Genomic DNA, 25,438 nt, shown 5'->3' on the forward strand with positions numbered 1-25,438 from the left:
AGGAAGTGGAAGATGCTTAAAGGATCTGTCAATTGTGAATTTATTTCTGGTGAAAGTGCCCTTCGGGAAAGGCGAAACACAAACACTATCGGCCAAAGGAAAAGAGAAGAGACTGCAGCAAGCCTGCTCTGAAGACATGGCCAATGCCAGTTCTCTCCGTGAGAACTTCAAAGAGCTACGGAAAACACTGGGATTAGCAAAATATAAATATAAAATAAACCATCCTCATGAATTTCTTAAATCGTATCTGAAGACTGAAGAAAAAATTATAACCCCGTGTGCGCAGCGCTCTGTGTACACAGACAGGACTGCACACTCAGGACAAACGCGTGAGAATGGAAAGGAGAAAGAGAGCCCATCAGCACCTGGGTTTCTAGATGTCCTGGACGTGGTACGTGGTAAGGCAGGGCGACTACGTCCAGGACACAGCAGACCTTCCATACACAGCCACTAAATGGATAACCCAGCAGAGCACTCTGTGCAACAGCTTAGCGAGCCTTTACTGGGCCACCAGCACACACGACGTACTGCCACACGGCTAGAGGTGACAAGAATGAGTAAGTCAGAGTCCCCTCCGAGACAGAGTGGCCAGCGGATTAGAAAGCACCTCAGCGTTCCTTCTCCTTGAATCTTGGTTTCTTCTCTACTATTCTGTCTCATTTAACATGTGCTAACATAATGATTTATTTGTCACTAACCAATTTCTCATAGAAATATCAGCGGATACTTCTTTGAGTATATTTATTAGAGAAGAAAAAGTGCAACGATGTACAATTAAACATTATCTATTTGGTGAAAAAGGGTAAGAAATAATATATTTTCCCAGTTTCAAAAGTACACTTGTAAATACACCCACAAAAAAATTTAAAGGATAGATTCCAGACTGCTAACAATGGCCATGTCTTGGTGGTATAGTTTTAAAACCTTTTTTATTTTCTTGTTTACCTGTGTTTTTAAACTTTCCATTATAAACTCATATGGAGCTTTGGCAATTAAAAAAATTTAATTAAAAAAGTTCTTTAAAACTTTTAATAACCTGTAATATGAAGTACTGGACTTCTCGTAACTCATAGGCCTGAGAACGTGTAGCAGAACAAAGCTACTGGAGTGCATCTGAATGCCATCCCTTAGGAGGCCTGTTGAAACCTGACCCTGGCCTGGCCCTGGCGGCCTCCCACCACCCTCACTTGGAAGACAGGCTCCCGGTGCCTCAACAGTACAGATTATACTGAACACTTGCTCTCCTTCTGGGCATCTGCAACCCTGGTACATTATCAGGCAGAAACCTCCATGACCAGCGCCCCATAAGTGCCCAGGTGCCAAGGTGCTCACTGTCTTCCCAGTAAGACAACATCACATGTATCACAACTTGTGACTGAGGAGGAGTGAAACACAGCCTGTGTGTGTCCATGGAGAAAGGAGTCCTGGTTCCCAGGGCCTCACCCGGGCCCTGCCCTGTGCAGACACGGCTCTGCACCCTGCTACTGAACTAGATCTTAAGGAGATCGGCCGTGAGTACAACCACACCATGTCCTCGCAGTCCTCCCACAAAATCACAAAAACTGGGGCGGTCATGAGGAAAATCACAACTAGCAGTCCACTCACAAATAAAACAAGAAAAGGGTATATTCCTTTTCTACTTCTACAGGTCATGATCTCATCGTTTCACTGGTCCCAGCAGTGCATCAGGCTCTGTGCTGACAGCTCAGATCCTGGTGCCTGCTTTGACTTGTGATTCTATCTCCCTCTATCTGCCCCTCCCTTGTTCACGCTGTCTCTGTCTCTCTCTCAAAAATAAACTTTAAAATTCTTTTTTAATGTTTGTTTATTTTTGAGAGAGAGAGAGAGAGAGAGAGAGAGAGAGAGAGAGAGAGAAAATGAATGAATGGGGGAGGGGCAGAAAGAGAGGGAGACACAGAATCCAAAGCAGGCTCCAGGCCCGAGCTGTCAGCACAGAGACTGACGTGGGGCCAGAACTCACAAACCATGAGATCTTACCTAAGCTGGAAAAAAAAAGAAAGGACCTCACACTTGGGTGAATAATTAAAAACAGTAGCATACAAGTTGCATACTACCCATTAATTCAATTGATCAAACTAAGCACCTGAATATGTGCAACACTATATAACCACTCAAATCTACAAATGTTATTGTTAAGAGTGAAGGAAGTCAGTAGGGAACAAAACCTGAGATCAATATTAAGCTGAAGGGTGTACTAAAAAGCTAAAACAAGAAACACCTCACAAATAAAATTTAATTATAACAACATAAAAAGTCCATTCACCTTAATTATCTGTTCAAATGCTAATGCAGATTGTAACATCATTGGTCTCTGACTTTGAATCATTTGTTGATCGATGGAATTGTAAAAATGGGCCACCTACAAAGTGAAAGTGCAATTAGTAATAATCAATAGTAAATAACACTTAATTTTTCATTTGTCTTCATTTTTAATTGTTTGAATGGAAACATTAACTCTTCTCATCCTAAGACTTAACAAGAAACAACTTGCTGGTTCTCATCTCTAACACAGCACTGACGCACTTGTTAATACACACAGTCACTCCTTGCTGAGTTCCCACAATGTGCCAAGTCATGTCCTGGGGGCTGAGTAAACGAAAACTAGAAAACCCAGTCCCTGTGATCACGAAGTTCACAGTCTCAAGGGAAATATGGAGGAAACCAGTAAAGCACGTTAAATGCTAAAAACTTACCTCTTCATTCCTGCAACTCTGCAAAGTTATTCCTTCCTTTTTCAGCATATAACAATCCATTTCTCAGACCAAAAAAATCTTTGAGTTGTTCTCTTTTCCATCTCGTATCAATGAAGTCTACTGACTATACTATTTATTTTGTTTTTATTTACTTTTTATTTAAATTCTAGTGAGTTAACATATAGCACAGTATTGGTTTCAGGAGTAGAATTCAGTGATTCATCACTTACATACAACACCCTGGGCCCATCACCCATTTTATCCATCCTCACACCTGCCCTCCAGCAGCCCTCAGTGCTCTCTCTGTATTTAAGAGTCTCTCGTAGGCAGGCGCCGGGCTGGCTCAGTCAGTTGAGCATCTGACTTCAGCTCAGGTCATGATCTCGTGGTTTGTGGGATCAAGTCTGGTGTCAAGAGTCTGCTAACAGCAAGATCTGCTTGGGATTCTTTCTTCCCCCCCCCCCCCACCCCATGCACTTACACACTCAATTTTTCTCCTTTGAAATAAATAAACTTAAAAAAAAAAAAGTCTCTTGTGGTTTGTTTTCCTCTCTTCATCCCTCCCTTCCAGTATGTTCGTCAGTATTGTCTCTAAACTTACACGAGTGAAATCATGTATTTGTCTACTGACTCCACTTTCGCAGCATACATTGCAGGCAACCGTGTCACCCAGGTCCACAACCCCACAGCGGGGAAAGCACCCCCATCTCTCAACAAGACCAATGTGACCGTCCCTGAACTGGTCTGTCTCTGGCTATGGCTTCCTAGTGTCCATTCAAGGCATTCAAAGAAGAGTGGCCCTTCCCTAAACATAAATCACACTATACCATTTGCTACAACAAAACTCCCAGTGACTCACCAGTGCATTTGAGAATAAAATCCCAAATCCCTAAACTCTCAACTAAAGCCTCTCGCTGGCTTCCCAATACTCTCACGAATAAAACGCAAGTCTCCAAGACATGCCCCGCCCCCATTACACACGTTACATAAGCTGTGCCCCCCCTCCACCTTCAGCCCCACCACAGAGCCTCACTGTGGGGCGGCCACACTGGGCTCCCAGCTGTTCCAGTGACCTCCGGGTGGGTCTCCCTTCAGGAACCTTGCGCCGCCAACTTTCTTCCTCCAGACACCTGGATGGTTGTGTGTCACCCTATGTCATGTCTCTTCCCAAATACCACCTTTTATCAAGGCCTACCCTCACGACTCTGTCCAAAATAGCACTCTCTGCTCCAACCGCTTTTGTTTTCTTTTTCCTCACCAGACTTATCACTACAGTAGCTCCCAAATTACAACGACAACTTCTAGAACAGTGTCCAGCAAACAGAAGGCACTTGATAATCATTTGTTTAATCGATGAATCAAAAAACAGAGATACCTACAAGGTACACTGATGAACGAAAGAAACTGTCAACTCTGGAGAAAAGGAAGGTTCAGGAACGTAGATAAGTGGACACCACGGAGGGAGTCTAAGGACTTTAAAAAGACGGTCTTACCTTTTTATCTTTGTATCCCCTGCACCTCACAATATTCCCGGCCCAGAATATGTTCTTTAAAAATATTTCCTAATTTTACAGACAGTCATCTTCTTTCCACGAGTACATATAAAAATATGCTGTATTTGGAAAAAGATGTCCATGGTATTTATTCTGTACCACAGCAGTAGTCCAAGAATAAGCCTAATCCAGAAAACTGGAAGCAAATATACACAATATGGCAGCAATCTGGCTGAGCTACTCTCTAATCCACTCTGACTTCACACTTCCTTCTCTGGCCAAATACTTGCTCAGAAGTGAAGGTACGTGTAACAGATCTCCCCAGGGGAAGTACCGATGCTATGTGACCACACTCATCATCTGAGCTCCTCTGTCTTGCACTACATGCACGGGATACAAGAGTGAGCAAGCCTCTCTGCTTTGGAAGATGCAGTCGTCCGTCTCTCTGAACCACTCACCCACCCCACCCTCGTGCTCCTGAGAGAACACGCATACCCCTCCAGACTCACACCAACAGCATCCCTCTGGACAGATTTACCTGATACTGCCTCTACCCCTACCCAGGAAATAACCGAAAATTCCCACCTCTATGCTTTCATAGGACTTTCCAAAATCTCTAATAGAGTACTCATATTACATATTTTTTAATGTTTCCTTATTTTTGAGAGAGAGACAGAGACAGAACATGAGTTGGGGAGGAGCAGAGAGAGGGAGATCCAGACTCAGAAGCAGGCTCCAGACTCTGAGCTATGAGCACAGCACAACATGGGGCTCAAACCTACAAATCATGAGATCATGACCTGAGTCAAAGTCGGACACTCAAGTGACTGAGCCACCCCAATGACCCTATATATATTTTTCAATTTTCCACTTATCTGTCATCACCACATAAACTGTAATGGAATAACTCTGGTCTTTGGAGCCACATTTGGTATCAAATATCAGCTTCATAACTTACTAGCTACATGGCATCAGAAAAACTATGTTCCGAATATGATCCCCAACTAGGTAAATGAGAAATGAGGAGTTAATTTAAATAACGTAAATAAGGTAATTCCCAGAAGACCTGATATTTAGTGAGGACTCATTGTTTGTTTTGCTCTCTCCCACTAGACCAGTGGTTGTCTACCATGGTTGAGGTGCTCCCATGGGGACATCTGGCAACGTCCAGAGTCACCTTTGACTGTCAGTACTAGGCAGGAGCTACTGGCCAGGGATGCTACCAAACACCCTACAATGCACAGGATGCTCCCCATGAAATGTGCAAGAAACCGTGTGCCAGAATACGACGACGGTGCACTCATTCATGTCCTCACTGCACTGTGCCTGGCAGGACGGGTGCTCAATGGGTGCTTGCTGAAAGAATAAATGAGAGACCAAGATACACAAGATACTGTTCCTGCCTCTCAGATACTATTCCTGACCACTAGGATCTATTAATCAAGTGAGCAAAAAAGACAAAAAATATCCAATACTACATAAAAGCATTCAAGAGTGGTGTGGACACTGCATAAAGAATAAGGTCGATCACCTAAAGGAAGACACAACCAAGAAAGTGACTTTTGAGAGGGGAATTAAGGGAGGACTTGGAGTTTTCTACTAAGAAGGAACAGGCATCCATGCTTGGAGATGCGTTTAGAGAAGAGCCAGGTCTTATAAGACTGAGGCATAGGGCGTAGCCTGAAGCGAAGAGTCCACGTGGTGAAGGCCATGCCAGTCAGAGCACGATTGAGAAGGGCCTGTGTACTATGCTACAGAGACTCACAGCGAGGGGGTAATAGTTGGTTTTCAAAAGGGAAATTTGAGTTCTTAGGGGGCCCAATGAGTTAAGCGTCCAACTCTTGATTTTGGCTCAGGTCATGATCTCACAGTTCATGAGTTGAGCCCCATAATGGGATCTACCCTGACAATGCAGAACCTGCTTGGGATTCTCTCTCTCCCTGTCTCTGCCCACTTATGCTGCTCATATACATGTGCCTGCTCTCTTTCTCAAAATCAATAAGCAAACTTCAAAAAACATTTAAAAATAAACAGGTGACTGATATGATGTGAACTGGTAGACCCAAGAAATGACCAAAACTAGAGAGCATCAGTCCTGTAAATCTCTAAGAACCTGCCCACTGAAGGCAACACAAGCAGAGGACAGAGGACACTTTGGTTAGAAGGCCCTTTAAGATCCATGCACATAACATGGAAGAAAAAGGAAAAAAGAAAAATTACATTCTAATTTTCTAAATGCTTTTAGAATGAATAACAGTAATACCTCACGTTAATAAATTCATATATAGGCTTAAAAAGCAAATTTTGTAATGTAGTCATTTAGCAAACCATAATTTCACAAGACTCACTGGTGCTATTCTATTAGCCCAAAAAGTATCAAAAGCAGAAAACAAAGCACTTAAAATATTCTAATGTAATGAACTCAGAACAGTCACACATTCAAGAATGTAATGTCATACTTGTTTAAGAATAATTGCTTGCTTGCAGAATTTCTGTGCAATGTTTGCAACTTGCTGTATCTTGGCAGGAATAACAAAGCCAAGTGCAGAAAGCTGACGAACTTCTCTCAGAAGAATCACCAACCGATCTGAATAATGCACCTTTAATGAGCCATCACTAGGATCCAATTCCATAATTCGACTATTAGCCTCGATGCTACAAGATAAAATAAGTAACTTTTTAAGTTTCATGTTCTCACTCTTTTGACTGATGAAAAACACAATAGTTTTATAACTTTTCTATAAATATAAAATTAACTCAAAGTAAAAAAAGTATCCTAATCATAGTTTTCAAGTAATCTTTTTTTCTACATAGTATCTCAAAATTCAGATCTTGGTAATGAACTGCAATGCCCAAACTATACGATCACATTAATCTTTCACCCGAGCAGTTTTTAAAGTCAGAACAATCAATTGCTTAGCCTTCAGCTAAGACTCAAAACTGACATCACATTCACCATAAAGAGAAAAGGTCTTGGAGCACCTGAGTGGCTCAGTCGGTTATGCATCTGACTTCAGCTCAGGTCATGATCTCATAGTTTATGAGTTTGAATCCCGTGTCAGACTCTGCACTGACGGCTCAGAGCCTGGAGCGTGCTTTAGATTCTGTGTCTCCCTCTCATTCTCTCTGCTCCTCCCTCATTTACACTGTCTCTCTCACTCTCTCTTTCAAAAATAGATAAATTTTAAAAAGAGAGAGAGAAAAGGTCTTGATTCATCTCCTAAAGGGTACCTTAAATATATTTTTGAGTCAGCTTATTTGGTTCTTTAGTACTTTTATTGAAGGATCAAAGATACAGAACATAAAAATGGTATGAGTAGAGAGCCTCCTTCCTCGGTTCTTTGTTTCTCTAGTCTAAGAATTCAGTCACCACTTTTGAGCTAATTATTCTTTGTAGCAGTATATAGAAAATAGAATTTCATATTATGGACAAAATTAACTTCTGAAAAGTAACAAGTTTCTAAACAGTAAAGCATGACTAGTTTCTAAAAATATAATAATACACTAAGGAAAGTTTACGTGAACAAAGAAGTAATGGTTTTTCCAGATCATCCATTTTAAATATCCATTAGAATAATCAGGTTAACCAATTAAATTAGGTCCAACCTGGCTCAATAAATGTTTACCAAGCCCTTACCCTATGGTAGGCACCACGAGAGTATTTCAAGAAGAAATACTCTCTACCTCAAGGAGCTTGAAATTATGAAATTTTACAGTTTATAATGGGTGTGTCCAAGTAAACAGCATTAACATGAAATAGATAGAAAACCATATATGAATACCAATAGCAAAAAACCATGGGAAAAGACGGCCTCTACAGTCAAAATCTTTAGGTCTGAAGAACAGATCCAAGAAGCCAGTGGGGGCAGTCCACTAACTTAATCTTCAAAATCCCCAACTTTCAGGACTTAAAAGCTAGAAATCAAAAACTAACAAAAATTTTAAGGAGCAGCAGCAAGTTTGGAGAAAGGAGAGAATGGAGATCATTAATTCCATCCTGTCACTTAGATGACTCACGTAAGAAACAAGATCCTTGTGCAGACTTCACTGTTTAGTGTAGTTACACTTACCACAAACCAGATCTGGAATCAGACAAACCAGACTGAATATCCCTGGACCAATCGTCAAATTGCTCTTGTTCATACAGTTTAAACTGGTCTAACAGATCTTCAGCAGCTCGATGGAAAGATCGAAATCCTGACAAGTCAGATAAAAGAGCCTCCGCAATCTTGAGAGTATCATCCACCTTAAAAGGCCAAATTACAAGAATATTAGAAGAATGTATTAATACTTATTACAAAATTAGCACAAAATGAACGATGTTCTCTGATCCATGATTCAGAAATTATTTTCCCATTCAGCTATGAACAGTAAAATAGAAAATTTGCCAGTTGAGTGGAAGAAAATCAACCCCTACTCTGCTTCTGATTTAGACAACCTCAGAGTAACAAAACACAGATTATAATGCAGACAGGGCATAATTTGAAGGGTATGGTAAGGGAAATTCAAGTGAAACTCTCAAGAATTCAGCAATGTTCCTAAACACAGGAAGCAATAATTTGCTAAGTGCTCTGGCCAACAGCTCAAACAATAACTGCCCATCTGAATGGCAATTAGAGGAAAGAAACGCCTTTCTTCCACAACTGTACAAAAAACCTTATAGCAATTTGGAAAGCTGACTTACAAAACTGGGCAGAATACTTAAGAAAATAAAACATCAAAAATACAAACTTCAATAGGTAGAACCCTCAAATACACTAGCCTTTATAATACTCTGTGTCCGCTTGCTCTTAATCACAGACTATAAACAGTGAATTTTCATCATAGAGGTCAAACACACAACACTGTACCACCTACATTAAATAGTGAGCACATGAGAATCGGAGATCAATTCTGGTAATCCTAAAATATTAAAATAATAGCCGCTAAGCCCATAAACTGCTGACACTACCTTAGACAATGTCATAATCACCTTCACCTTTCCTTTAACTTCCTTCCAACCTAGAATGACTTACTCACGTAAACATACTTGCAGATAGACCTCACAACTGCCAAGATTCTACAGTGATAAAACAATCATTTGAAAAATACATAAAAGATTATTTCCTTCTGAGTATTTCTAAGAAGTCACTTCACCTCTAACAAGTGCACCTGGGTAATAAATGATTTGATAATTGTATCTCCATAAAAAATGAGTAGACAGACCCTTAGAGCCTCCTCTGTACCCTTTTTTGGAAATCTGCACAAGAAATTTAGATGGATATGCCAAGCAAAACAGAGAATGTTTTTTAATGTTCTCACTACAGTTCTAGAGTGCCCTCTACATCACTTGAGCACATTTTACAATTAGTATTCTTCAACATCTATCAAAACTAATACCTTCAGTTCCAACTGGCGAACCCAAACTATATTATTAACAACTTCCGACAGGTTTTTGCCAGAAAGTGGTCCAGATGCTTCACCAGGAACTCCTCGGCATCGATTCTCAAAGTCCGATCGAAAATCTGTAAAACGTAAGTCAAATGATTACATTCATTCAGCAAAAGAGTTCCTAAATGCTTTCCATGCACCAAGTACTATATTAAAGGTTGTGGACAGAAGAATATTAAGACTTGGTCCTTTACCCTCAGGAACCTTATCACACATCAAATGAGACAGAGAAAGAAAATAACTAGATAATTTTTAAATCTGTAATTTGGGGCCCTGGGTGGCTCAGTTGAGCATCCAAATTCAGCTTAGGTCAAGGTCTCATGGTTCGTGAGTTTTAGCCCCACATGGGGTTCTGTGCTGACAGCTCAGAGCCTCCCTCAGATCCTCTGTCTCCCTTTCTCTCTGCCTCTCCCCAATTCAGACTCTCTCTCTCTCAAAAGTAAACATTTTAAAAAATAGATAATAAAAATCAAACTTGTAACAAAAATAGTAAATTAATCTTCCACCTATATTGTTATAAAATAGTCTTAATCTTAAATGGTATACAAGTAAAAGTAACCTACAAAAATATTTTCTCAGGCAAACACTATAATCTCTGATAAATTTTTACCTTTTATTGAGTCCACAATTCTTGCCAGCAAAGTTTCTCTTTCTAACATCAATTCTTTACTTATAGTTGGACGCTTCACCAACTCTTTATATTTCAGAAATGCCTGAAGAAGCTAACATAAAAAAATGTTCATCCTAAGTTAATCAACTTGGTAAGCACATAAATATCTCCTAAAATAGCTTAAGGGAAGTATTCAATATTTTACCTGCTGTGGACTGTCCTGAATTTCTGAAATATAATTTTTCAATTTTCCTGCTATTTTCTGTTCTGCAGGTGCAATAATTTTTTCATACTGAGACACTGCTGCTTTCCACAAAGGCTAAACAAATTAACAATATGATTAGACTTTAGTATATAAATATACTGCTTTGAGAAGAACAACACAACATGAAATTATATAGACAAACGGATTGAATTCAACCTCAGTATACGGATTATATTGCACAGGATTCAGGCCAGTAAAGGGTTCAAACACTCGACTCAGGCATACAATTTTCTCTTCACTGGCAGGTAAAAAATAAAGAAGCTTCTCATGAATTGTTCTTACAGCCAAGACCTAAAACATAAAATATTAAAACAACAAATTTATTTAAATCGATAAAAGGTCTAAATATTTCTTTAAACCAGGTTCATCAAAATGAGCAGTAAAAGTATAACCTTGAGATACTCATCAGTAATCAAAGTGGCACTTGAAGATCTACTGTTACACTACTATCCGTGCGCTCAAACCTAGTGAAAACAGATAAAATCTAAGTATTTTTAAAACATGTTTAAAGCTCATTTCAGCAATGTTTTAGAGTCCTCAACATTAAAAACTTCTAATTTTCATTATTCTGCATTAAGTAGCATTCTAATAATGAAATAATATGTTAACAACCCTATTATAATTTACTAACAGCTGACAAGCTATTGTATTTTATATTTAAAATCTCCCCCATCAGGGGCACCCAGCTCGCTCAGCTGCACAGCAACCAACTCTCCATCTCAGGGTTGTTGAGCTCAAGCCCCAGGCTGGGCATGGAGCCTACTGTTTAAAAAATTGTATGTAGTTTAAATGAATAAAAGGTGTGGTATCTGGGGCGCCTGAGTGACTCAGTCAGTGAGGAATCTGATTCTTAATTTCAGCTCAGGTCATGATCTGACAGTTCGTGAGTTCGAGTCCCATGTCGAGCTCTGTGCTGACAGCGCAGAACTGGCTGGGAATTCTTTCTTTCTTTCCCACTCTCTCTGCCCCTCCCCTGCTCGCTCACGCGCGCACACACACACACACACACACACACACACACACACCCCTCTGCTCTAGCTCTCTCTCAAAATAAATTGTTTTTTAAAAGTGTGGTATTGGCACTCCCTGAGTACTTTCCACCACTCAGGAGGAGCCATTTGGCCAAACTGAAATAACGTGCAGTAAAGTTCTCTAAAATTCCCTACCGGACTGTTGCCTGAGCTCCTGCTTTGCAGGTTTCTTTAATTCAGTGCTTGAGTGGATCTCAACACCACCCGCATCCTTCTGAGTGAGAAGTTAATGAAAAGGTTTCCTTCAAGACTGGACATCATTGGCAAAAAGAGGACGTGAAAGCCAGCCTGCAGCGCTTGCGCCCTCTTGGGGCTACTTCAAGGAACAAGCCAAAGCACACATGGTGGAGAGTCCAAAACATCCCCCCTCCCCCCCCCGTAGGCAATTAAAGTAACCAAAGGCACAACAGGAGAGACCAAGGAGCACGCTTCAAAGAACACCTCCTGAGCGGCCAGGCCCAGGTCTGAGCCTCCTTTACTACAGCGGCGTGCAGAGGTGCAAAGCACATAGCAAGCTTTTAAACCTGACAAGAGACAGAGAGCTAGCCAAAATGACACAACAGAAGAACCCTCCGCTCCAGAAATTCAAGGAAGAAGTCACAGCCACAGAACTGCTCAAAACAGATCTAAGCAACTTACCTAAACACGAATTTAAAATACTTTTCATAAAATTAATTGCTGGGCTTGAAAAAAGCCTCAAAGAATCTTTTGATACAATAAATAAGAAGTTTCAAAATCACTGTAACGAGATAAAAAAGGCTATAAATGAGGTGAATAATAAAATGGAGGCGGCCACTAAACGGACCCAAGGGGCACAGAAGACAATAGGCGAATTTTGAAGACACAATAATAAAAAAAGAGGAAGCCAAGGAAGAGAGAGATAAATCGATCCATGAGCATGAAAGGGGAATTCGAGAACTGAGTGATGGTATCAAACGGAACAATATCCATATCATAGGAATTCCAGAAGAAGAAGAGGGAGAGAAAGGGGCTAAAGGGATACTTGAACAAATCATAACTGAGAACTTCCCCAATTTGGGGAAGGAAACAAACACTGAAATTCAAGAGGCACACAGAACTCCCCTCAGACGTAACATGGATCGACCTTCTGCACGACATATCATAGTGAAACTGGCAAGATATAAAGATAAAGAGAGAATTCTGAAAGCAGCTAGGGATAAATGGACTGTAATATACAAAGGGAGACACATCAGGGTACTAGCAGACCTACCTACTGAAACTTGGCAGGCCAGAAAGGAATGTCAGAAAATCTTCAATGTGATGAACAAGAAAAATATGCAGCCAAGAATCCTTTATCCAGCATGCCTTCATTCAGGAGAGATCAAGGTTTTTCCAAACAAAAATCGAAGGGATTAATCACCAATAACCGGACCTACAAGAGATCCTAAGGGGGACTCTGTGAGGGAAATGTTGCAAGGAACACAAAAGTACCAGAGACCCCAGTACAAACATGAATCCTGCAGAGAACAGAAAGACTCTTAACCCATATATTTTTAATAACACTGAATGTAAATGGACTAAATGCTCCAATCAAACAAAATAGGGTACAGAATGGATTTTTTAAAAATCCATCTATTTGCTGTCTACAAGACACTCATTTTAGACCTTAAGACACCTTCAGATTGAAAGTAAAAGGATGGAGAAATATCTATCATGCAAATTTAAGTCAAAAGAAAGTCGAATAGCCATACTTACATTGGACAAACCAGACTTTAAAGTAAAGGCAGTAACAAAAGATGAAGAAGAACATTATATACTAATTACAAGGTCTCTCCATCAGGAAGAGCTACAATTACAAATGTCTAAGCACCTATTTGGGAGCACCCAAATATATAGAACCATTAGTCACAAACATAAACAATCTTCTTGCTAAGAATGTGCTAATTGCAGGGGACCTTAACACTCCATTTACTCCAATCGATAGATGAACTAGACAGAAAATCACTAAAGAAACAATGAACCTGAATGACACATTGGACCTGACAGATATATTTAGAACTCTATATCCCAAACCTATGGAATTCACTTTCTTCTTGAGTGCACATGGTACATTCTCCAAGATAGACCACATACTGGGTCATAAAACAGCTCTCAATAAATACAAAAGAATTGACTTTCAGATCACAATGCTATGAAACTTGAAATCACAGGAAAAAGTCTGGAAAACCTCAAAAAACAAGGAGGTTAAAGACCACCCTACGAAAGAATGATTGGGCCAATCAGGCAACTAGAGGAAAAATTAAAAAATATATGGAAACAAATGGAAAACAGAAAGACAGATGCAAAGATACTCAACAAGATACTAGTGAATTGAATTCCTCAAGTGGGATTCATTCCTCGGTTACAGGACTGGTTCAATGTTTGCAAATCAATCCATGTGATACATCACATTAACAAAAGAAAAGATAAAAACCGTATGATCCTGTCAATAGGTGCAGAAAAAGCATTTGACAAAAATATAGCATCCTTTCTTAATAGAAGAAACCCTTGAGAAAGTTGGAATAGAAGGAACTTTCTTAAACATCATAAAAGCCATTTATGAAAAGTCCACAGCTAATATCATCCTCAATGGGCAAAAACTGAGAGCTTTCCCCCTGAGATCAGGTGGCACAACAGGGATGTCCACTCTCACCTCTGTTGTATAACATAGTGCTGGAAGGCCTAGCATCAGCAATCAGACGATAAAAGGCATCAGAATTGGCAAAGATGAAGTCAATCCTTCACTTTTCAGAGAGGACATGATACTCTACATGGAAAACCTGACTTAACTCCACCAAAAGTCTAGTAGAACTGATTCATGAACTCTGCAAAGTCGCAGGGTACAAAATCAACATACAGAAATCGGTTGCATTTTTATACACCAATAACAAAGCAACAGAAAGAGAAATCAAGAAACTGATCCCATTCACGATTGCATGAAAAACCATACAATACCTAGGAATAAACCTAACCAAAGATGTAAAAGATCTGTAGGCTGAGATCTATAGAAAACTTCTAGGAAATTGAAGAAGACACAAAGAAATCGAATAACATTCGACGCTCCTGCACTGGAAGATTAAATATTGTTAAAATGCTAATACTAGCCAAAGTAATCTACACATTCAGGCAATCCCAATCAAAATTGCACCACCATTCTTCTCAAAGTTAAAACAATCCTAAAATTTGTATGTAACCACAAAAGACCCTGAATAGTCAAAGTAATATTGAAGAAGAAAACCAAAACTGGAGGCATCACAATTCCAGACTTTAGCCTCTACTACAAAGGTGTCATCATCAAGATAGTATGGTATTGGCACAAAAACAGACACGTAGACCAATGGAATAGAATAGAGAGCCCAGAACTGGACCCACAAGTGTATGGCCAATTAATCCTTAACAAAGCAGAAAGAGTATCTGATGCGGGAGAAGAAAAAAAGACAGCCTCTTTAACAGGTGGTGCTGGGAGAGCTGGACAGCAACATGCAGAAGAATGAAACTAGACCACTTTCTTACACCATACACAAAACTAAACTCAGAATGGATGAAGGACCTGAATGTGAGACAGGAAGCCATCAAAACCCTACAGGAGAAAGCAGGAAACAGTCTCCTTGACCTCAGCCGCAGCAATTTCTTATTGGACACATCCCCAAAGGGAAGCATATCAGGTGCAAAAATGAACGTCATCAAGGTAAAAAGCTACTGCACTGCAAAGGAAACAAACAAAACTAATAGGCAAGTAACAGACCGGGAAATGATATTTACAAACGACATATGGGATAAAGGGCTAGTATCCAAAATCTATAAGGAACTCACCATACTCCACACCCGAAAAGCAAAATAATCCAGTGAAGACACTTTTCCAAAGAGGACATCCAGACGGCCAACAGACACATGAAATGATGCCCGGTGTCATTCATCATCAGGGAAATACAAATCAAATCCACACACTGAGCTACCACCTCACGCCAGTCAGAGTGGCTAAAATGAGCAAATGAGGAGACTATAGATGCTGGTGAGGATGTGGAGAAACGGGCACCCTCCTACACTGTTGGTGGGAATGTGAACTGGTGCAGCCGCTCTGGAAAACAGTGGAGGTTCCTCAAAAAATTAACATAGAACTCTCCTATGATCCAGCAATAGCACTGCTAGGTATTTCCCCAAGGGATACAGGAGTGCTGATGCATAGGGGCACTTGTACCCCGATGTTCATAGCAGCACTTTCAACAATAGTCAAATCATGGAAAGAGTCTAAATCTCCATCAACTGACAAATGGATTAAGAAGACATGATTTATATATACAATGAAATACTATGTCACAATGAGATACAATGAAATGTTATTTGTAGCAATGTGGATGGAACTCAAGGGTGTCATGCTAAGTGAAATAAGTCAGGTAGAGGACAGATACTGTATGTTTTCACTCATAAGTGTAACAGGAGAATCTTAACAGAGGACCATGGGGGAGGAGAAGGGGAAAAATAGTTAATGTGAGGGAGGGAGGCAAACAACAGAGACGTATACTGAGAAGAAACTGAGGGCTGATGGGGGTGGGGGATAGGGGGAGGGTGGTGATGGGCATGGAGGAGGGCACTTGTGGGGGTGAGCACTGGGTGTTATCTGGAAACTGACTTGACAATAAACTATATAACATAGACATATCAGAAAAAAAATAAAAATAAAAGTGTGGTATTTTAATTTAAAAAATAAATAAAATGTCCACCACCAATTTAAAAATTAAGTAAAAACGTTATAACCCTTCGTTCAAGTTGGAAATAGGAGTACAAACTACTGATTTATTTTCCTCTTGCTAAACACAAAAATACCAAGTGAACAACCCTGTCTACTGAGAAAGCCTAAAAGCACCAGCAGTGTCCCAACTGATAACTGTGGCTAGATCCAATTCCACTAACAAGAAGCAGGCACTGTGGAGAATTGACCAATTCCAGGAATGAGGCAGAAGACTACCCAAGGAGGGCTGACATAGTTGGGGGCTGAAAGTTAACGGAGCCATCAAGGAGTACGGGGTTCCTGTCCAAATGACCTAACAGCCAACCTAAATGGGCACTCACTACCCAGAAATGAGACAGTGTAAGCACAAGAACTACTACAACAGACTGAAACTGAAAGCATAAGAATGCATGGCTTCACAACAACACTAGCATTTCATTCATCATGTACGGAGCTCACCAGGACACTAACCTATTAGCAACTGTTCTACATAGTGAGAGAGGCTTCTGGGATGCTCAGCTGGTTCAGCAGCCAACTCGCAATTCTGGCTCAGGTCATGATGCCACGGCGTGGGACTGAGCCCCGCATCAGGCTCTGCACCGCCATCACAGAGCCTGCTTGGGATTTTCTCTGTCTCTCTCTCTCTCTCTCTCTCCCTCTCTCTCTGTCCCTCCCCTGCTCATGCAGTCTCTCAAAATAAACTTAAAGGAAAAAAAAAAAAAAGGCAAGCAAGCAGGTGGAAACCAGCACTTAGTTGGTCCCCACTGGGCCCCTGGCACTGGATCACAAGACTGCCATAAAGTATCTCCCAAGAACTAATTCTTACTCTCTCCCGAAAGAGTAAAGGACTTCCATCAGAAATGTAATGCTTCCTGGTGATAAAACATGTTTGCAAATAAGTGAGGACTACGTTACACTTCACATCAGGAGATCTGAATCAACAAATACCTCTTCCAGCCGTTTGCCCAGTTTGTCCAGGGTTACAGGGAAGTATTTCTCCCCTTTCCATGGATGCGGAACATAGCGCTGCCACACCTGACCCGTGAGGTGGTTACAGGCGATCACCCACTGCTCACAAATGGAAATACCCGCTCTGAGATGGTCTTTCACAAGATAGTAAGGATCTTCCCACAGATTCAAAGTTCCCAACTTCTTCTGAACAAATCTTCCAAATGAACCACCTAATAAAAGAGAAAGCAAATTTTTAATAGAAATGTCTTTTATACCAAATAATTATAGAATACATGCTTATGACAAAACTGAAAGACAAATTAGCAAACTAAGTATCTATGAAATACCAAATGCACATCTTTAGATTGTCAAAAACAAGTATTTCTCAAGACACAGATACACACACACATTTGTTTGTGTTTTTGCATCTTTCAATATAATGTGCACCTTTCAAGTGCAGAAATACATACATTTTTTCAATAGGCTGTAGGGCCTACTGTGTGGATGTAGCATTATATATCCAATTCTCAAATGCTATTTGTTTCTTCTCCTACATTACAAATGATGCTGCAATAAAAGTCCTTGTATATATAGCTCTGCATACTTGTCTAATACTTCCTGAGGATAATAATGAGAATGGTATTCTCCAGGTCAAAGAATATATGACCTTTAAATACTGACAAACCAATATATTTTAAAGACTTTTGAGATCATTACAAAATAAAGCTTAAATGAACACATTTATAGGGACTAAAAATCTATGTAAATTTACTTGTATTAATGGTCATATAATTTGACACATATTATTTAAATTAACTATATACAAATTTCTATTTAAATAATCCTATATGATTTGCTCTAAATGTTACCCCACACAACAATTATTATATTAAGGAGCGTTTTTAGTAAGGACTTGAAAGAAAACCCAGAAAACAAAACAAGATAGGCTTCCAAAGTTTCACAAGTGTACTTCTTTACTAGTACAGTACCTATGATGTCTAAGAGATGTAACATCCGTGACTCGGGGAAATGATCATGTTCTGTTTGTCTCCACACATCATCTACAACATCCCGGGTGGCCTCCACCAAGTCTACCACTTCTAGTAAGGATAGACTGTCCAAGTTATAAAAGTCCTAAAACCAAAAGGCATTCATTTTTAAACGTAATGATAACTGTACCTTAGGCGATACAATCAACATGTTCCCAGACTTTTCAACTGCTACAATTCTAATACCTGCCCCATCATTTTTGCCTCCTCCTACAGATGACAGGTTACTTCTTTATGCAAAGACCCTAAAACATAAATGTCATCAAAGCCAGGAGAAAAAATAATAATTACAAAAAGTCTATTCATTTACTTTTGGCCTTGGCCTGATTTTCTTTAAGTTTGGATTCATTTCTTCTAGTTACTCAAAGGAAGTAGCCTTAATGCCATACGGACATGACCCCTGTAGTTCACATGTGTAGTCATTCAGTCACTGTGCTGCGTGTGACCAATAATACAATTACAGCTCAAGGTTTGTTATTTTACATTCCATCATTATTACCAAAAAAGTTTAAAACAATTTCAAACACTTCATTAAAATGATATTATAGAAACAATATTGGGCACAAGTAGGAAATTACTAGTCATTTATTTTGGAAAAAAAAAATAGACTTTTTTGTAACCATACTGAAAATGGTCACTTATTTAACCTCTGTGACTATTTCACAGCATACTCAATCACGTACAAAACTAAGACTTTTCATATTTCAAACTACTTCAAAACTCTAATTTGAATAAACTGAACATTCTTTCAAAAGAACATACTACCCCCACGTAGATAAATCTCTCTTAGTGTTTTAGGCTTTGCTTTTCCCTATCTACCTGCAGGAAACTAATTATGTTTTTGAGAAAAATATTTACTAGAGATTAGAACCTAATTTTCTTAAAAATTTTAGTTTCTAAATTGTACACCTGTTAAATGCACACCTTAAAGAAACCTTGCTACACATGAAGGATATATTTTGTTTATAACCATTAATTAACAACTGTAAAACAGGTAACTCTGGTGAAAAACGGAGCCCTCAAGCACTTTTATCCAAAGCCTGGTACATAACTATACAGGAATCACATACTCTCGCGATTGTTTCAAACAGTTCTTTAAAATAACCGGCTCTCTCTCTGCTAATTTGTTTATTTCCACGATGAGCTTGCTCCACCCAAAACTGGAACTCATCACTTGGTGTAAGAATACCTGAAAAGGTTAAAAAAAAACAAAAAAACTATCAATTGTAAATGAAAAACAAGAGAATTATCTGGTTCATCTGCTGATTGTATGTCCTATACTCTTGAAGATGTACATAAAACCAGTTTTACGATTTCTATCAACAGAAAGTTCTTACCTAAATCCACTAACAACAATTACAGTATTAAATTTATGCTTCACAAGTGGGGCGCTCAGTATATAACCATCCACAACCACCCTGTCAGTTTGCATCATATACTTGCAAATTCGCTTCTCAGCATAAGACTTTATGAAGCCTAATTCATTTAGTGCATGAATTCATTTCATTCACTCATTTCAATATCATTCATTTCAGTGAATAAAATCCAAATTAGAAACGATTACAATTTCATTAATAAACACTTGCAATTTAATGTCAAAATATAAGCAAATAAAAATAATTTACTTTTCAATTTACTTTTATATTTCCCAATGAACTGGACAATGTGTAGTTGCTTAATCATACACCGCAAATATGTGTGCTATTCTTTCTAGGTCTATGGGATTCAAAAGGCATCTGACTTACTGATCAAAGTATAAATCTGTATTCAATATTGTAAAGTAATGATTTGTGTATGTCATACATTTCATGTGAATTGTTCATATAAATAATATTATCTACAGCTACAATAAAATTATAATTACCATCAGATAAAATACATTTTAAAAAAGAAGTCAATTATCTTTGCAAAGTAGACAATTAGGGTCAATCCTATTCGTGGATGCTGGATTTTATGAATTCATCCATTTCCTAACATGTATTTGTAATCTGAAATCAATGCCTGCAGTGTTTTTGTGATCATTCACAGACATGCTCAGAGCAACAAAAAAACTCAAGTTGCTTCACACACGTTCCCAAATGAGGCTCAACAAAGAGACCCTGCCTGCTTGTTTCCAATCTCCTCCTGTAAACAAATATCTTTTTTTGCAACCTGTTTGGCTGCATGTTTTCCTCATTTTGGGGAGCATTTTATTGGTGATTCCTCTGTGTTGAAAACGGCCTCCAAGCATAGGACCAAAGCCCTGCCTAGTGTTACCAAGGCCAAGAACACTGTGATGTGACTGAAAAAATACCTGTGTTAGAGACGTTTCATTAAGGCACAAGTTACAGTGCTGTTGGCCATGAGCTCTATGGTAATTAATCACCAATCTAATCTGTTAAATACAGTGTCTTTAAACAGAAACACACATAAAATATGGTTATATATTGAGTAGCTGATAAAAATGTTATGACTAGAGGCTCCCAGGAACCTAACCTTGTTTTCCCCTGAGGAGCTATGGTCAATATGTACTAATTCAGTATCTGCAGGGAACTTATAGAACATAACTACTGCAAATTATGAGAATCAATTAGATTTTCTACTTCCATGAGTTGCACATGGTTAAAGATTACAGTTTCCTCTTCTCAAACTCCGCATAATTCTATTCATTTAAAGGAAGCTCAGGCTCAGAGAAGATCCAAAAGTGTGTAAGTCTGTGAAAAAATGTGTTAATTTACTAGCATACTAATAAGAAAGTTGTTTTGACTTTTTGTGATTAAGTTATGGTTCTATACCTTGTGTGTCATCTTCCTTAAATTTCAATTTTGATAAGTTAGTGTCTGATCTTCGTAGAACTACACCCAACCCAGCTTCTAGTTCGCTCAAAAGATTCTGAAGTTTGGGATCAAAGTGTCTGCTCCATTCCTGATCCTAAATAAAAACAGACAAGAGCAAACATTGACCAAAAGTTCTCCAATCAAACTGGCCCCCTTAAAATTTTGTTTAGAGACCTAAGTCCAAATACACCTACGTCATTCAGAGCCTGACTACATCAGTCGCATAAGGGAGAAAAAACAAGTCCTTTCAACAATTCAAACTTTATAATTTTCTGTATGGTAGCATAAGAGCTATGTGGATCGCATTTATATCTTTCTCCCATTCCTTTATTTAATCAATAAAGTTGACTTTAATTTTTTTTCATTTTTGAGATGTTTTTAAAAACCAAAATACTAATGATATTAACAGTAAATAAAATGTTTATCTTTGGATTTATAAAGACATTTATACAAATTTATATAAATTCGTACATTGGAAAAAATGACTGCACAACTACTTTAATTTACTTACCTTTAACAACATTGGTGCAAATACTTGCCGCACAGCGTGGTAAAGAGAATTTATAGGTGATTCCAACATAGATGAAACAAGAATGTTACTATGTAGATTCTGATCAGTAATTACTTCAGGTCGCAGCTTGAAAAACACCAGCACTTTATCTTTTGTGTCAGCAAAATCAATCTAGGTGAAAAATTATTTTTAATGTTACCTTCAGAAAAGTTAATATTTGAAAGAAATGTTTCCCTAAAATGCTCTATCACTAATTCTTACCCCTTGGGAAAAAATATTAGAATAATTACAGTATATTACAACCAATCTATCTCGGCTCCTTCGGTGTATCTGGGTTTTGGGGTACCTGGGTGGCTCAGTCTGTTAAGCGTCTGACTTCAGCTCAGGTCATGATCTTGTAGTCTGAGTTTGAGCCCCATGTCGGGCTCTGTGCTTACAGCTCAGAGCCTGGAGCCTGCTTCTAATTCTGTGTCTCCTCTCTCTGCACCTCCCCCACTTGCACTCTGTGTCTCAAAAGTAAATAAACATTTAAAAAAAAAAAAAAAAAAAGAGTATCTGGGTTTTAAAATATATCGCCACTCCCAGGTGGTTGTATCATAAAGCTACAATGACAAGTGGTTCATAAACAGAAATCACTATACAAATACAGTGGACATAGACTGCCAACTACTCCACTCCAACCAGACTCAGTACTACCAAAATTGTGTGCCCTAGCTAAAAACTGATGAGTAGGAGTGGTCTCCACTCTATTCCAAAAGTCTATACCAAAGGTGTTAATTATACTCTTACCTGAAACTAGCATTTGAAAAGGTCCTTTTTAAGTTTTCAACTCAGAGCTACCAAAAGGAACTTAAGTTGATTATCAACTAGATTTATTTTCATCTGAATCAAAAACTTTTCCTTAAAGAATTTGAGCAAACTTTTTATTAAAGTTGTATAACTAGGGTATTTACAGTTGGAACTAGATGAGCGAAATTGGAATTCACTACAGCAACCACGTTTAAACTAAGTTCATAGTTTATTAGATGTAGAATATATCACCCAAAAGAAGTTTTTGCATTATATACATATTTTCACATCTGTTCTCATTTATTTCTCCAGGAAGAGAAGTACCTGCATTCAAAAGCTTTCAAACAAGTTTACTGCTGTGCATGAAAACACCTTCTAGATGAGTGAGATTTCATGCAACTTTTCTCGTAATCATTGTACTTTTTAGGCACTAGGAGGAAACTGGCATTTACTTGATTTTGATGCATTTCTCAAACTTCCAACTGCCCATATTAAAATTCTATTGCTGGGGCACATGGGTGGCTCAGTGGGTTAAGTGTCTGACTTCGGCTCAGGTCATGATTTCAGTGTTCATGAGTTCGAGCCCTGTGTCGGGCCCTGTGCTGACAGCTCAGAGACTGAAGCCGGGTTTGGATTCTGTGTCTCCCTCTCTCTCTCTGGCCCTCTCATGCTTTCTCTCTAAAATAAACAATCCTTCAAAATTAACAAAAATAGAATTCTGTTGCTAGCATGATCATTCCAATTACAAGCAGATGAGAATAACAAGCTGCAGAAACACAGATTTGAAACATTCACTCATTAGTCATCAAATACTGCATTCCCTTGTACTTTTTCCCCCCACCAATCTGAAGAAAGCTCAGAAAATACACATTTTATCACCACACTTTGAAACAGTGACCACAGTCATCAGCCAAGCTCCCCGGCATCAGCTAGGATGCGGAGTTTCGTTCTAGGCAAAGTCACAGCCAAAGTAAGGGATCAGTTGGCTACAGCTGCTCATCATTCCCTAAAAAAGGGAAACAAAATCCGCACTCCTAGCTGCCTCTCCTGCCAGTCTCCCTATCGGTGGCTACTACTATTTCCCCTTATCTGACTAAATTTCGATAGCTATAAATTCAAAATACAAAGCTGTTCTTTTTTGAGGTTGCAAAACAACTTTTACTGCGATCCATAAGCCATCAGCCTGCCACAACCTGCTGCCTGATTTTGTACAGCCCACAAGCTAAAACAGGTTTAAAAAAAAAACAGAATACAGAATACAGCATTTCATGACACTTAAAAATTATATGAAACTCACATATGTCCATAAATAAAGTTCTATTAGAACACAGTACTGCTCTTTCACACTCTTTTACATTCTCTGCTTTCACACTTACTAGAATCCAGTCCTCCTCATTCATTTACGCATTATCTACCTTCACACCACAGGCAGACCTGCAGGCTCAACAGAGACCCATCCTACCGCCTGCAGAGCCTAAATTATGTATAATCTGGCCCATCATGGGAAAAGTTTGCCAACCTCTATCCCGAAGCATGAAGCAGATCACATCTCTGTCTGGTTTGAGATAACGAATGGATTTTCTAGCTCAACCTAAATGGTGTCCAAGGTACTAAGTGATCATCCCATGCCTTCATATTCCACACTCTCCAATCATCTTTGTAATTTCTGCAATCACTTAATTTTTTGCCTGGTGCTTGAAACAAAGGTGTGACCCAGCTCAGGGCCCCCATATTTATTTCTTATGCTTAGAACACTCTTTCTGTAAACCTTGTATCTGCCTAGAGCTCATTCAAGTAACTCCTAAATTTACTAATCTGGACAGGCAGTTCCTCCCCGTCTACTTTAATGCAATTCTGGGCCTCACCCCCATGACTACTTGAACATTATTCTATTTATATCCAAACAGCACTTATCATGGGATGCGGAGGGAGGGGCTCAGGTGGTTAAACATCTGACTTCGCCTCAGGGGATGATCTAATGGTTTGTGGGTTTCAAGTCCCAGGTCGGGCTCTGTGCTCACAGTACAGAGCTTGCTTGGGATTCTCTCTCTGCCCCTCCCCACTCACAGGCTCATGCTGTTTCTCTCTCAAATAGAAATAAAGAGTAAAAAAATAAATAAAAACCCAGCACTTCCAATGACCAAAATGATGTTATACATCTGCACGCATGTCCTCAACCTTTGTCCCCTCAGATGTTACTCCAGTTGCAGACAAATTCTGATGTGTTCATGGCTTTATTCCAAAAAGCCATGACACAAAAAGCCAAAAAGTGCCAGACACAAAGTAGGTACCCAGTAATTATCTGTGAACTTCAGTCATGCTGACTCTCAGACATCTAGGGTTCGACTAAAGACATAAGAGAATACTGGGCACCTGGGAGACTCAGTCAGTTGAGCATCTGACTTGGCTCAGGTCAGGATTTCACCTTTCCTGAGCTCCAGCCCCGCATCGGGGATTTTCTCTCCTTCTGCCCTTTGCTCACTCACACCATCTTTCTCAAAAAACAAAAACAAAATAAAAATAAGAACATAACAAAACCTCTTGAAAAGTGACTAAAAGTCTATAGTGTGGCACAGAACTAAGTGTAAAATACATCGTGAGGCTCCAGCAGCAAGCGCGTTAAGTTAGAGTTACAGCTTCAATATTGGGCCTCGAGCCAAGACCCATTCTCACGGACCCAACCCCTCCCCTCAGGTGCTCCCAGTCCCTGTTCACACTTGCAGCGGCATTGACAGCAGTGTGCAGCCTTCCCACTGTGCTGGGTAACGTGTGTCCTCTCAGGCCACTGGGAAGCAGAGGATCACCTTCTGAAGGGAGATGCCAACTGGACAAGTGCAATATAGTTAACACTTGGGATATAACCTTTACCCGTACTTCCCATAAAATACAAATAAAAACAATTCCTGTCTTACAGTGCTGCTATATTAAACGATCCTCTGGGTGGGCCTGCTGGGAAGAGCACTGGGGCAGTGGGGGAGGGGCACTGAGGGGGGCCTGCTGGGAAGAGCACTGGGGCAGTGGGGGAGGGGCACTGAGGGGGGCCTGCTGGG

The 25,438-nt window shown here is 39.4% G+C and overlaps 1 protein-coding gene across 2 annotated transcripts in view; it reads right to left on the bottom strand.

The window, feature by feature from the left end:
* DYNC2H1 (dynein cytoplasmic 2 heavy chain 1) overlaps window positions 1-25,438 on the bottom strand; it is a 312,370-nt gene that overhangs the window by 284,760 nt on the left and 2,172 nt on the right. For both annotated transcript variants that reach the window (XM_029956592.1, XM_029956591.1), the window contains exons 2-13: window positions 21,600-21,770; window positions 21,047-21,182; window positions 19,343-19,461; window positions 18,213-18,357; window positions 17,221-17,453; window positions 10,669-10,803; window positions 10,453-10,566; window positions 10,248-10,359; window positions 9,587-9,711; window positions 8,278-8,453; window positions 6,667-6,862; window positions 2,285-2,380 (exon numbers count right to left, since the gene is read on the bottom strand). In XM_029956592.1, the coding sequence (XP_029812452.1) occupies window positions 2,285-2,380; window positions 6,667-6,862; window positions 8,278-8,453; window positions 9,587-9,711; window positions 10,248-10,359; window positions 10,453-10,566; window positions 10,669-10,803; window positions 17,221-17,453; window positions 18,213-18,357; window positions 19,343-19,461; window positions 21,047-21,182; window positions 21,600-21,770 (1,758 nt within the window). The remainder of the gene's footprint in view (window positions 1-2,284; window positions 2,381-6,666; window positions 6,863-8,277; window positions 8,454-9,586; window positions 9,712-10,247; window positions 10,360-10,452; window positions 10,567-10,668; window positions 10,804-17,220; window positions 17,454-18,212; window positions 18,358-19,342; window positions 19,462-21,046; window positions 21,183-21,599; window positions 21,771-25,438) is intronic.

The sequence above is a fragment of the Suricata suricatta genome, chromosome 11, assembly GCF_006229205.1.
Source record: "Suricata suricatta isolate VVHF042 chromosome 11, meerkat_22Aug2017_6uvM2_HiC, whole genome shotgun sequence".
Lineage (NCBI taxonomy): Eukaryota > Metazoa > Chordata > Mammalia > Carnivora > Herpestidae > Suricata > Suricata suricatta.